The 14018-nt window shown below is 39.1% G+C and overlaps 1 protein-coding gene across 2 annotated transcripts in view; it reads left to right on the top strand.

Moving 5' to 3' along the window:
* The first annotated feature begins 290 nt into the window (after window positions 1-290).
* The window catches only part of pik3c2a (phosphatidylinositol-4-phosphate 3-kinase, catalytic subunit type 2 alpha), a 73615-nt gene continuing 59887 nt past the window's right edge, over window positions 291-14018 (top strand). The window contains exons 1-2 of one of the 2 annotated variants that reach the window (XM_041795161.1): window positions 291-381; window positions 10097-11344. In XM_041795161.1, coding sequence (XP_041651095.1) covers window positions 10178-11344 — 1167 coding nt within the window. In that variant the 5' untranslated portion in view covers window positions 291-381; window positions 10097-10177. Of the gene's footprint in view, window positions 382-1636; window positions 1662-10096; window positions 11345-14018 lie in introns of those variants that run through there. The other variant, XM_041795162.1, reaches the window with a different exon arrangement.

Genomic DNA, 14018 nt, shown 5'->3' with positions numbered 1-14018 from the left:
TCACCTTGTTAATGATGAATCTTGAATATATGAAAGTTTAACTTCTACCACTACCATTATGACGTATACAGAAAATTGTTTAGAATATTTGTACAAATGATTTTCCTTGCTTTGTGAGGTATGATATGATAGACAAAAACGAAAAAGTCAGAGAAAGTTATTTCAAACAAGCGAGCTTGTTTTTACGCTACCACCATCTGACCACACGGGGGCGCTGCTGTTCCATGGTACGTCAGGTTCAGCGGCCCATCCGAGCAGAGAAGCAATCCAAGCAAAAGTCCAGCCAGCTTCCTCAACAGGAACTGACGTCCCCTCAGTGCAAGTGGACGGAAAAAAATGCAGCTGCAGGAAAAATGGCTCCAAACACCGCACCGCTAAAAGGTGAGAAACAAACCTTTTGTACAGTAAATGTTTTTGAGTTAAAGTTTTGATGTTTATCTGCCTTAACTCGTCTGCTTTGGCTACGTAATGACCAACGGTTTTCCTTGAGACCAAACCTGCATTTCTTCCTTGTTGTGGGCAGTTGGTTGGCAGGACCAAAGCCTTGGTACTTTTCAAGTTGATAATTCTGTGTTATTAAAAGTACAAAGCGCACATTTAAGTTGAGCTAACGAAGCTATACTCAGGCGTAATATGTTCCTGTGATTTGAGTATTTGCCGTCTTTGCGTGCCGTGTTGTTAGGTTTAGCGGCTAACAAACTTAGCATCCAACAAAGTCTAAAGTTAAAGTTCCAACAGCTCTGAAGTATCAAGAAGTGACATCTGATATCTTTAGCCGGGTGACTTAGCTGGATTACTCTCATTATGCCCGATAAAACACGCCGTTATCTACAAAAATAAAGCAGTTAGCTCTTATTTATGTGTGTACTACGTGATAAAAACACAACTTATTGACATTTCACGACGCATCATTTGGTGTCAGGTGAGCATCAGCAGACAGGTTAGAAAGCCGAGATGCACTCAGATTGTTATGTAAGTCAGCTCTTTTGCGTTTTTAAATCGGCTCATGGGTTGAAAGGGATTTTTTTTCTGTACGGTACATAGCTACAGGTTGTGTAACTGAGACAGACATATCATCTTTCTGTGGGTTAAATGTTTTTTAAACGTCACTTGCAGTCATCTCTGATGATGAGGTACTCCACTGATAACAATTAACGCTCCGTACGAATTTTTATCTATATGGACAAAACTTCTTGTCAGAAATGATGAACTAATTGGCTGTGCAAAAACAACTTTGGAAAATATTCTGAGTCATAACATGATGTTAAAAGATAATTAATGAGATGCGAAATTAATGTGCTATCGTCTTAGGTCAACAAACATATTCAGTGTTGTTTTTTATGTATTTTAAACATTCTATATTGTCTTCATTGTACTTTATTGTGCACTAAAGCTGGGAGTTACCTTGGAGTTAAATATATTTTTAAAATGAATGGTTATACATGATGTACACACTAGGCTATATCAATGAAAGCATTGACCATTACACTAACAGTGACTGTTGTTGTATGTATTCAAATTCATGTACTTTAATGTGTAGTTGGCCTGCCTTTTCCTTTATTGTCCTTATTGATCCATGAAAAGTTCATTTTTCCATGTTTAAATTCCAGGATAGTCTTCAATCTGCCCAAAGTTCTTCATCTTCTTTCAACATAGATCAGGTCAGTTTAGGTTCTTTCCATATGATGTCACCCCATGGGTGCAGAAAAACACCCACTGGGGGGCAAGAAGCCCCCATAGAGAAACGCTACCAAAAAGGTCATGTTTTGAGCTGTTTTCGACTATGCGGAGCATTTGAAGTGGGAAAACAAAAACATTCTTATTTCTTAAGCTACTTTCGTGTCCTGAAAAAAAGAGAAACCCTCAGAGATACAGCAGCAGCAGACAGGAATTACAAAGGGCTGAACGATTTGTGAAAAATAATCTCATTGGGATTTTTTTTCCCAATATTGCGATTGCAGTTTAATATGCAATTATTTTTAGGTTCCTCATCTGATATATTTTTCAGTAAATACAAGTAATTAATCATTCTATATTATAACCGCCACAATATTAGATAGAATATACTAAGGAAAAATGATTTAAAACAAATATCTAATTGCAATTATTCTGGTTCATATTGCAAATTTGATCTCAGTTGCCATAAAGGGGATTATCTTTTTTTTGAGTCAATTCGTTTGAAATAAGAAAAACATACAGTTATAAAGCTGGAAGCTTTTTTAAACTTGAATGTTTGCATAATGTGAATAAAATCTCTGCTGCAAAAAAAATGAATAAACTGATTTTTTAAACACATTCTAGTTAAAGAAATTTGTGATTTGTAAATTGCAGCAGACCATACTGTGATCTAATCTAACTGGCATTAATTGCCCAGCCCTAGTATGAAGTCTGGATGAGCAGTGTCACACAATGCTCAGGTTTTTCCACAAAGCAGTTCAGTTTGATTCAGTACAGTTTTGCCATGGTTTAACACTCTAAACTTACCTGTATGTTCTCAGCTGATGTTTATCCACTCACATTCATTGTGATGGGAAATCAGTATCTTTTAAGAGATGCACATCATTTGGCTTAGCTCAGTAGAGCTAAGCTTTAGTAGAGCTTTGCTCCTAACCAGCTCTTCATTTGTTAGCAGTTTGGCTTTTTAAATGTGAATTAAATAACAACAAAAATGGAGGAAAGGAGGCTGGCACTCAAACGGGTGCTAGCTACCGTGGCTCACATAAAAGAGTAGTTCTGTAGCTCAGACTCATTTTTGAACAGCCCATCATTATTCAGTCACTCACTCCCAAGTTTATTCAGTTGATAGTACATCCCTGTTTCAATTAAAGGTATGTTTATGACAAAATTAGGATTTTTTTTATGTTAAAGGGGCTTGGCTAGCTTCTTAGCTCAGTGCAAGGCTCTTATGTCCCTTCATCTGGCTTGATGACACAACTAGACTAGAGGGTCTGCAGGACTCAGCCATTTGTAACATTGATCGCCTCCACATCAGGTAAATCAGTTAAACTGTTACCGTGGAAATAGGTTATTTTCTTTTTGTAAAGTGTAGGGATCGTACTCAGTGCAGACATTTTCTGATGATAATTGCAGGTCCATTTAGAGCTGTTTAGTTCAAACTGTCCATCATTCTGTTCATTCCAAACAGCTGTCCTCCACTTCCTGACCCCAAATAGATCTTTATGATCACATGATTGCAACAGCCTTTTCCTCCATCTTTTCATCCTGATTCCTATTACTTTACTGTGTGTTGTAATTGTAGGATGTGGACAATATTTAAGATTTTAGTCTCATAGTGCCCTGAGTGGTGGGTTTTTGTTTCTTATTATGTAACTTGTACCCTGAACAGGAGGGACTTACTGTGTTTTTCCTCATAACAACCAAGAACATGTCTTATGAATCTATAAACTTGACCTGGTTACTCATTTTCTTTTCAAAGATGCAGCGCTGTACTTTGCTCAGCTGCAGAGTTTACTGTCAGCACCTGGACTTTTTCACAGCCGTTAGAAACAAGACACATACTCAATACTAATATGAAAGTAAAGGATAGGTTTACAGTGTGTAAAGACTGTGTTTAAACAAGACTCTGGTACTCTAATTAACATGATAACAACTTGTTTTACCACACTATAATCTTGCTGAATAATAAGGGATCCTTTACTCATTTCCTGTCAGGACAAGGGTTGTCAAGACTCTTAGTATCATACAAAAAAATTAATGCTATATTGGTACTTGTTTGGAGACTAGGGCTGCAACGATTAATAGCCATAATCGTTTATGTCAACTATAAAAATTAGTCGACACAGAAATTCAAGCGTTGACGCATCATATTATTTTTTTTGATATTGGTCAAATCAAATACTGGCCGGTAAAAACTCATCTGTTCTTGCAGTTCACTACTCAAAGAAGAGAGCCAGCCTCACAACAGAACATGCTGACATGCTCACATTCCTGCACTGCAATTTAAAGACATTATACTCTATTGTTCAGTCACTTAGGCTGGAAGTCTGATTTGTTTACATTAAGCTTTATTTGTACTTTGGGACTTTGGATGGGCTATTTGCTTTATTTATTTTTATGGACATACCAGTCACTTTAAAGAAAGCAATCCTTTAGTTATTTGTAACCTGCAAGGCAGGTGAACTGCTACTATTTAAGTTGCTACTATTTACGTAAACTGGGGATCCAAAATAGTATGCCAAACAACCACGATTAATAGATTAATTGGAAAATGTATTAATAGATTAGTTGACATAAAAAATAATCATTAGTTGCAGCCCTATTGGGGACCACAGCAACAAAAATACCGTTATGTTTTATCACTGAAATAATAGATCGTGCTGTTTTAAAACCACCTGGTTTTGAAAAGCATTATTTGAAGAGTATGTGATACTGTCAACATTAATTAGATCATGTTTGAAGACTTAAAGGGAATGGATTAGGATATTTCATTTTAATTTAAGGTCTAAATTTAGGTCTTCTTCTGCTCCCTTGCAGTGTGGAGTCCCACAAGGGTCAATCCTGGGTCCAATCCAATTTTCACTCTATATGTTTCCTCTGGGTGACATGCTCCAGTCTACCTGTAGCACCTCCTACCACTGCTATGCTGATGATACACAGCTTTATTTTTCATTTAGCCACCTTAGCAATTTCTCTGTCCTCAATGACTGCCTTTCCTCTCTTTCTCATTGGATGTATTAAAATGTTCTCATTCTCACTCACAAAAGTGACATCCTAGTGATCATCAGGTCAGCCCATGCATTGGTTCCCCTCGCCGTCAATATCCAGTCCTCCACTAAGAAACTTGGTGTTTTATGTGAAAATGTATGTAAAAATTAACTCTCATCACAAAGTTAGTTCAATCCTGCATCTTTCAGCTTGGAAACGATGCAAAAATTAGACCCATACTGAGAGCAAGTCCTCTATTTCACATCTTCAGCCTGGTGAAAATGTTGCAGCTAGGTTATTAGACAGTGAAAACAGCAGAACCAGGCTCAAATCCTTATTGTAGCACTGTTTGGTGCATATCTTTCCCCACTCTCTCTCCCCAGATTTCCTGTCTCTCTTCAGCTCTCCTGTCAAATAAAGGCCCAAAAGATAATCTTCAAAGATGTAGAAGTTAAAAACATGGCAGTGGATTTGGCAAACCACTAAGGAATAGAGGATAAATGTAGGTAAAACAAAAAAAGAAAATAATATGGGACTTTTCCAGATTTGACTTCTGCATCCTACATTTCTCAACTGTATTAAGTTATTGTTCGTGTTGTATTCTTTTTAAAATGTGTTAAAGTTGTGTTCGGCTGTTGATTCTTTTTAAGGATCTTAGTCTGCCATCCTTTGCCATGATGGAGTTTAACAGGGTTGCAGTATTTGTCTTGGCTGCAGTCAACGTTTCCCCCATAAGTGGAGTTTTCCTCCATTCTTTGCATGTCTCCAGTTTCCATATATGGACTTTCGGCATATGGCTATCTTGATTCAGGATCTTTACTGTTTAGCCATCTTTTTGGTATCATTTTTCATTGTTCAGAAAGCGCACACCCATACTCCATCCTTGATTTGGACCTTTATTGGAGTGATACAAAGCCCTTTAGTTAAACTAACATTATTATGAACTTTAATCTTGTTACATGGCTACTCAGATTGGCCTGGTGTTTACTTAAAGAATCAGGAAGTAGCTGCTGTTAAGTGTCTGCATCAGGTCAGAGGTTAAGACCTTCTAACTCCTAAACAGTGACTGCAACTACAAAGCTTCCATCTCTCAGTACATGAGCTCTCACTGTGTGCAAAATCAATGACATATGGATGAACTCTTTTGGCCAAACCATTGTTGCAAACCGTGCCAACAGGCTCCACAAGACTGTGACCTTTATTTTTATGTGTTTTGTACCCTCCAACTGAGAAGAAGTTGGCACTCAGATTTCCTTGTTGAAAACGTGATGAATGCAGCCACATTGTCGCGGCCTGCTGGTGTGAGCACAGCTGATAAGACAGTCTTGGGCCATGGTGCTAACATAATGCTAACAGAGTGGGAGAAGGCCAGGCGAAGAAAGAGAGAGAGAGAGAGAGAGACCCGTCGGGCTGCTTAGCATGCCAAATTCCTCAGCTGCACAATAGTGCTAGGCCAGCCTGAGCCCCAGCACAGCCAGCCTTCTGCACCACAATGGGAGGGGAAGCTCAGGAGAGGCCGTGACGCCTGGGGAGGGAAGGAACTCACTCAACCCCGGGACTGTGATCGTTGGATGAATGGTTGCTTTGAGAAGGCACTGTGTCATTTTGGGACCACAAAACACTCTCTGAAGCAGTGTTTTTAACATGGTATACACATGCAATCCAGTCTCAGAGATATTATGTTTGCACAGACTAAACTACTGTCCTAAATACGCTTCAATAACAAGGGAGTCATTGCCTTGATTTGACCTTAGAGTGTAGAAAGTCATGATTTATGTATTAGTAACAAAAACTGTTTTAAGTTGCTTTACTGCACGGTAGCATACAGATTAGTAAGTCTGCATGCCAACATGTGTTGTGAGTCATATGTTACCTTCCTGTTACAAACCACTCTGAAAAATTGCTTAAGTTTTTTGGTATGTGTTCAGCCTGGCTCTTTCTTTAAACAACTACAGTGTCAAAGTGATCAACATAGAGTTCACTACTAGAGGAGTGCTTTCAGTTAGTAGGCTCTGCTGATCAATTTAAACAGCCTGCACATGCCAGTTATATGGAGCACGCTCTGGTTATATAACCTAATCATTTCCCCTAGCCTCCTAAACAATCACAAGTAATTACTGGCTGTCAATACAAATGGCAGCTGGTTAATCAGCAGTCAAAGCAGAAACAAGGCTCCACGAAGCCTTACTAAATATTAACAAACAAAGCCTCTGACTTTTGGTAGCTTTTACTCAGGAGTTGTCCCTTTTTATGATTGATCATGTTGACATGGTGGCTATTTTTTGACACCATGCCTGTGGATGGCACATTTATCTTTCAAAAGAATAATGTTTTGCGAAGCTGATTCACTGTCTGCACGGTCTGCATCCTACTAATACATCCTGGTTAAGAATGTGAGGCTCGGTGCATTCCCGGGATATACGTCAGTTTTGGTTTTTTGTTGTTTTTTTTTTTTAATGATAAAATAATCTGCAGGATCACCGTTTCAGTGAAGCCACTTTGCAGAGTTGTACATATCTTTCTTCAGGTCCGTGTCAACCTTACTTCATAAATCGTAAAGGCCGTTAACTTTTTTAATTTTTCAAATTAATGCTTCTCAACGTGTGGGCTGGGGCTCTTCCTGGGCCCCAGAGATAGGGTTGGGTATTGTATTGGTTTTTATCTGAAACTGGTGTTAAATTGATACTTTTTGCATGGTGCTGGTGCCTAAACGGTGCCTGAATCGATACTTTTGAATGCATAAATGCGTGTCGAGAATAGCAGGAGAAATACAGCTGTCTGGGTATCATAAATGATTTGCAGAAATATTTTTTTCAGACCAAAATCAGGGTAACTTAACACATAAATCACACAAATTTCATAATGCATTTCTTGCCTTTCATTGGGTGACAGCGGGGCCTAATGGGGTGGCAGGGTATCAAAATGAAGTTTCGATATCTGCGTTATTATTCTGTCTGGTAGGTATTAGATGTGTTGGTACCAGTACCATAACGATACTGGTTTTCGATACTCATCCCTTCCCAGAGGTTCTGCAGGTGGGCTGGGAGATCTAATTTACAATATTTATAAATAGGGCTGAACAATTTTGGGAAATAATCTAATTGTCATTTTTTCCCCCTCCAATATTGCAATTGCGATTTGATATGCAATTATTCCCTAACTTTCTTTTATACCTGAACAAGGGCTGGACAATTCTTTAAAAGTGTTTAATTCTGATGATTATGACTCGTATTGCAAATTGGATATAAATTGTTGCATTGAAGGGTCTTTGTCATTCTTATATTGAATGAGAAAAAATACAAAAATGTTGAAGGTAGGATTTTTTTAGACTATTCTAAAAAAAAATGGCATCTAAATGATTGCATGATATGTCATGCATGATATCTGCTGCAAAACAAACAAACAAAAAAAAAATATTTTGACACAAGTTTTAGGTCAAAGAAAATTGCATCAGGCCATATTTTGATTTAATCTAATTTTCAATCAATTGCCCAGCCCTAATTATAAACCATAGAAATATTTTTTTTTATAAAAATCACACTTTTAATTATCATAAAATACTTGCTTACATGTTGTTATTCTAAGTTTAGAAATAACAAATCAGCCAGAATTTTTATCTCATGTCTTCTTTTTATGTATATATTTTTTATGCATACAACTGGTGTTATGATTTAACTGGTGTTGGATTAACTGGTGACACTCTGTGAACTATTGTACTATGCTGCTCAATTCTTGGTATAAAAAATTAGTACGTCTCTTTGGACACATTAAAGTTAATACTGAAGAGCTTGCTGGGCCACATTGTATGTTTAAAGAGCTTATCAAGCATCATCAAGTGGACAGAAAAGCAACTGATGCTATTTATCCAGTATCATAGACTTCAGTTCATATTAGCAATTAATTTGAAAAAAAAAATACTTGGTGGATATGAAATATCACAGCGCAAAATACTGCTATACTATGCTATATTGATTTTTTTTCCCTCACCCCTAGCAAATTGCAAGAAATAAATACTGCAATAAATACAATAAAATAAAATACAATAAAATAAAAAGGCATGGGAGGCATTGCCCCAAAACGCTCAGCACTAAAGTGCTATGTGTAGTCAGTATAGGAGGACAACTGTCTGTTGAGGGACAGAGTATTAATATGGAGCAAAGAGGGGGTAGAGTTCAGGAGCTAGACTGCTGTGTGCCATGGCTCATTAACTGTTCTTTTTGACCCCACAAACACTTTAAGATCAATACTGATAAGCCTGAAAACCAAGAATTCACATTGAAATTCTTTGTTTATGAAAAAAATTAAGATAAATAAAAGTAAATATTTGAGTCCCATGTTATGGGACATTTACAGGGGAATTTTTGGTTGTCCCTAGAACATTTTCAGGTCCCAAATTGGCTGCAGCATGTTGACATTTGGTAAAAGCTGATATAAATAATCAGGCCTGCAGTGTCCTGAGACAACACACTGACCCAAACCACTCTTGGTGCAGAGACAGGTCTCATTTAAGCATATTTTTTGAGGGTTGCACAATATGGGATTTCTGCCGATATCAGATGTGCCAATATTTTCAAACTCCTTTTAGCTAATACGATAAATATAAACACATTTTTTATTTTAAGGAACACTAAGTGTGTCCTGTGCAGTTGAGGTTGAGTCAAGCAGAGTAGTAGTCTGGTAGTTGTTTTAGATTTGGAGCTTCATCCAGATGTTCAGGGCTCCTTGAGACAACCTGGAAACAGAAAGGTCAGCACTCAAAATGTCCTTTTGAGACATTTATTTAGGCTAACAGGCCACAAAGGACACTTTGAGTGTTGACCTTCCTGTTTCCAGTTTACCTTTGTGGTCGTGCACCTACCTTTTAGTTTAGTGTTGGGAGGATGCTCCTTTTTTTGCTTTTTTTCTTCTTGAGACAACCACCTATACCTGATGGTACCGTTGTATATATTGTCAATATTTGTTTATATGATGTATGATTTTACACTGCAGATATGACTGGCTGGAATTTTCATATCTCTTAATACTGATGTTGTGCCACTAATATTGTGCATCTCTAATATGCTTTTTAACACAATATGAGTTCCCTTGTTACAGAGATACACCAAATGAGGCACTGATAGCCTTGGGGTTGTGTCTGCATGCCCCAAATACAAAGACTGTTGTCCTCGAAGCGGGCAGCCTGGGTTCAAATATGGCCTGGGGCTCCTTTCCCACTGGCACATTCAGCAAAGCTTTCTATCGACAGCAATCCATGCAGCACAAAGCAATACGAGATACTTTATTTGACAAATCTAATTAAGATCCTTTCCAACTTGATAAATATCTTTGTAATATTTCTGCTCTTATTTATGGTGTAAAGACTACTGCTTAAAGTGTTTAAAGTGTTTGACCTCATATTTGTGTTATCTAAATAATGTCTTCCCTTTTCCAGGTGTTTAAAGAACTGCTGGGTACCTCTTGGGCAACACCGACTTAAAGGCTGTCACACTCATGGCACCCTCCAGTTGACAGAATGGCCCAGATATCAAGCGGTAATGGGTTCAAGATGGATGTCCCCCAACCAAAGGGGGTTGTGGGTAAAGAGGAAGCCCTCCGCATGGAGGAGGAGGCTTTAGCGAGGTTGCAAAGGGAGAAGAGACACACCCTGTCATCCTCTGCACCGTCGTCTTCCTCTGCAGCGTTCTCATCCTTCTCGAAACCAAAACCATCAAAGTCTACCACTACTGCTCCTCAACCATCACCCTCCACTCACAGACCAGAAAAGGACCTCATCGTCTTCCCAGAGACCAAGAAGCAGGCAGAGCAGGACAAGTTCAGGGACATTGATGTGGACAAACTGACCAATGAGGAGCTTGAAAAGCTCCTTCTGGATGAAAACTTTGGGGCAAAAAGCAAAGTGTCCAAGCCCTCATCCCTGCTAGGGTTTGACCTCAGTGCCTCGTACCCCGGGGGCCATGCCTGTAGCTCTTCTCCTTTCCAAGGCGGCCAGTGGACCCCCATTCTGTCCACCCCATCCACCTCTAATGTGTCCACTCCCACCCATCAGCCTATCCCAGTGTTCCCCTCTGCTCCATTCCCCAAACCAGGCACATTTCAGAACGGTTTCACTCCAACCATGTCGCCTTTCATGACCATGTCGGCACAGCAGCCATCCTTCCTTTCATCCATGGCGTTCACTCCCATCCAGCCCGCTGCTACCATGGTCTTCCAGCAGCCCACCGTGGACCCGGAGATGGCCAAACTCTTCGACAAGATTGCCAGCACCTCAGAATACTTGAAGAACGGCAAATCAGCCAGCACTGACCCAGATTCCGCTCAGGCCGGCACAGCTTCCCTGGCACCCAACCCGCCACCCCAGCAGCCAGCAGTGATGGAATCTTCTGGCATTAGCCGCTTCGACTGGCTGGATCTGGACCCTCTTACAAAGCGTAAAGCTGAGAGCGAGGAGGCATCCCTGGCAGGAGGAGGCCCTACACCAACGGTATCAGAACCTTCTGCTGGGGATCCTTGGGATGCAGTGCTTGAGACTGAAGGGAATAGCAGCAGCCCTCCTCTGGAGGGGAAAGCACCGCTGTCAGTTCGTTCACAGCAGAGGAGAGCTTCAACAGGAGCAGCTGTCACCAGAAGTCACTCACTCAACATCCCAGGGACCTCCTCTCAGCACAAACCAAACAATCAGGTGAGAGCACTGTCTAATGAACAAGAAAATACGTTTACCTCGGACATTTCATGCAAAATCTGTTGTGCATTTTTCACACTCCTTTGCATCGTGTCATATTTGGTAAATTATGACCATGAAGGGCAGAGGACACTTACTTCTTCAGCTAGTGTTTTTTGCGTGCACTGGAGTCACAACACATACTGCTCTGCCATAACCTCCTTTCTCTTTGTTCTCTCCTTTCCAACATGGCTCAGTTAATATCAAAGGTAATATGGCATCCCCCTGTGCATCAGCTCAGGATCAATCAATATTTGTACAGATGAAAGGAAATGATCACCTGCCAAATGCAGTGTAAACATTGACTGAACAGGGTAAAAATCCAGGTTACCTGCTGACATCACTGGAAGTTTTCTTTTGTTAATGGTACAAAATAGATTCTTTTTTCATTGAGATGTCTAAATTTATTTGAACTATGACTTAACATGTGAATTCTTTTAGTGCATTTTTTGTTATAGCACCTGGATATATACCCAGCTCTTTTAATAGCCAGAGGAATTTGTAATTTTTTAGTTGTAACCATAAACATGTCTTAAAAAAAAAAGATGGATGAAATCATTTCCTAAATTCCCAATCTAAGACAATAGTCTGCTTTGAATAATTATTTGTTGGCATTAAGCCTCTCAAAACATGATTTCCATTTCTCATTTATCTGCTGCAACGTCCTAAAGCTGTTGGCAGTTTGGCAAATTGAATCACAGGCAATGCAGTCAGCCAGCCTGGTTTGAGCTGCAACAGCTCAGTTCATGCAGCTGCAGCTGCCCCTTGCAGTGCCCAAAAGGGGCATCAGAGATCTTCTGTCTGACCTGGGAGTACTAAGGAGCTCTAATAGATTTTAGAGATTTGACAAAATGACTGAGTTGAAACACCTGCTACAGCAGTTGACATAGAAAAATCTAAATTTTGGACCCTGATTATATACTGTGGAGAACACAACCTGATCAAACAACCTGAGCAGAGCTCTAATCAGGAAGATTAGCTGAGTTTTAATAGCCTAAAAGTAAGGCTCTTAAATATTGCTGTTCAGTTTAGGAGATGTTATCAGCAAAAAGTAGTTTTCCATGAGTTGTAAGTTGTAGTGATCAAGATTAAAATTTAAAAAATCATTATGAGATAAATCTAGAGTATATTAATATTTAACATTCATAAGTAAATTGTGGGAAAAATTAACTTTCACATGATATTCTTATTTTTTGAGATGCACCTACGGTCCCAAACGTTGGTATTATGGATTCTATCTCAATGTTATGACACACTAAGCCAGTGATAGGCTCAAGAGCCAGTGAGGCACGCGTGGCTCTTGAGCCACATGTGCCTCTTTTATAATGATTTGTGGCTCTTTTATGTCTTAATCCAACATATTAAAACCCCAGAAACCTTAAAAAAAGAAACTTTGACCTTCGACATTATCCATCACAGGTCACATTAATCACTTTCTTTCCCACAATTATACAGTCAGCGTTAATTGTCAAACTTGTCAACCTTTATTTTTTGTTCATTGCCCCGTTTGCAGTTTTTTGCCCCTTTATTTCCTTTTTTGCCACTTTTAATCTGTTTTTTCTGCTTTTAGCCTATTTTTGCCACTTGTTTTTGTCTCTTTCTGCCAATTTTTGCCCCTTTTCACCAGTTTTTGCCTATTTTATTCTGCTTTTTGCAGTTTCCCCACTTTTTTACCACTTTTTGCCAATATTTGTACATTTTTGCCACTCTTTGCATGCTTTTACCCAAATTTTGCCACCTATAACTTAGTTTTTGGTCACTTCTCACCCATTTATGCCACTTTTTCTCCCCATTTTTGTCACTTTTCACCCACTTTTTGACATTTTTTTGCCAGCTTTAACTTATTTTCATTGCCACTTTAACCCATTTTTTCACCACTTTATACCACTTAGGTTGTGGCTTTTGCAGTGGTATTCAACAATTTGGCTCTTTGGTTGAGTAAAACTGCTATAGTTATAGTCTGTATCTCTCTGATATAGTTTATATCAGAAATCTATTCTCTTACAGCAGTCTGTCTTCATAGAGCACAGCTCTTAAAACACAAGCATGTCAGTGTCTCAGAATAGATGATGGTGAATCCTCTTCTTCAACCAAAGCACACATCAAAGTCTTCCTAACAACTGCATGTCTACTCCTCATGTATTCCTAGCACAAGCCCAACATCCTATTTCCTTCTGCTCCCTTTAATTAAGTTCTTCATGTGGTTAGTGCCACTCTGTTTCACCCCACAATTTCCCCTGAACTGTATTTTGTGATTAATTTCAACATACAGGACATGAGTGATCTAATTCCTAGTGATGAATATTTAAAGCGTTCATTTGGGACAGCGCTACAGGCAAGTGGCATGGGATTTCATCGCCTCTAAATCTTTTTATTCCCCCTTGAAACTAATCAACCATCTGGCAGTTGGCAGAGATGTGACAAGCGTTTGAGTCTTTATCAGCACACCCATGTCAGCAAAACATGAACTTGTTGCCCTCCATGACTTCCTCTTTATTCAGCATTTGGGCGTTAGATTAATCAGAAGTTGTTGGGAAATGAATGAGTAAGGATATTTCATATTTTTAACGTCTGGACTGTCTGTTCTTTCTGATATAGTGCTGATTTTGGTGGGTTTCATGACACTCACTTCCTA

The sequence above is a fragment of the Cheilinus undulatus genome, linkage group 9 (genome assembly GCF_018320785.1).
Source record: "Cheilinus undulatus linkage group 9, ASM1832078v1, whole genome shotgun sequence".
NCBI lineage: Eukaryota > Metazoa > Chordata > Actinopteri > Labriformes > Labridae > Cheilinus > Cheilinus undulatus.
The sequence above is the reverse complement of the archived record's forward strand: the minus strand, read 5'-3'. Positions and strand labels throughout refer to the sequence as shown.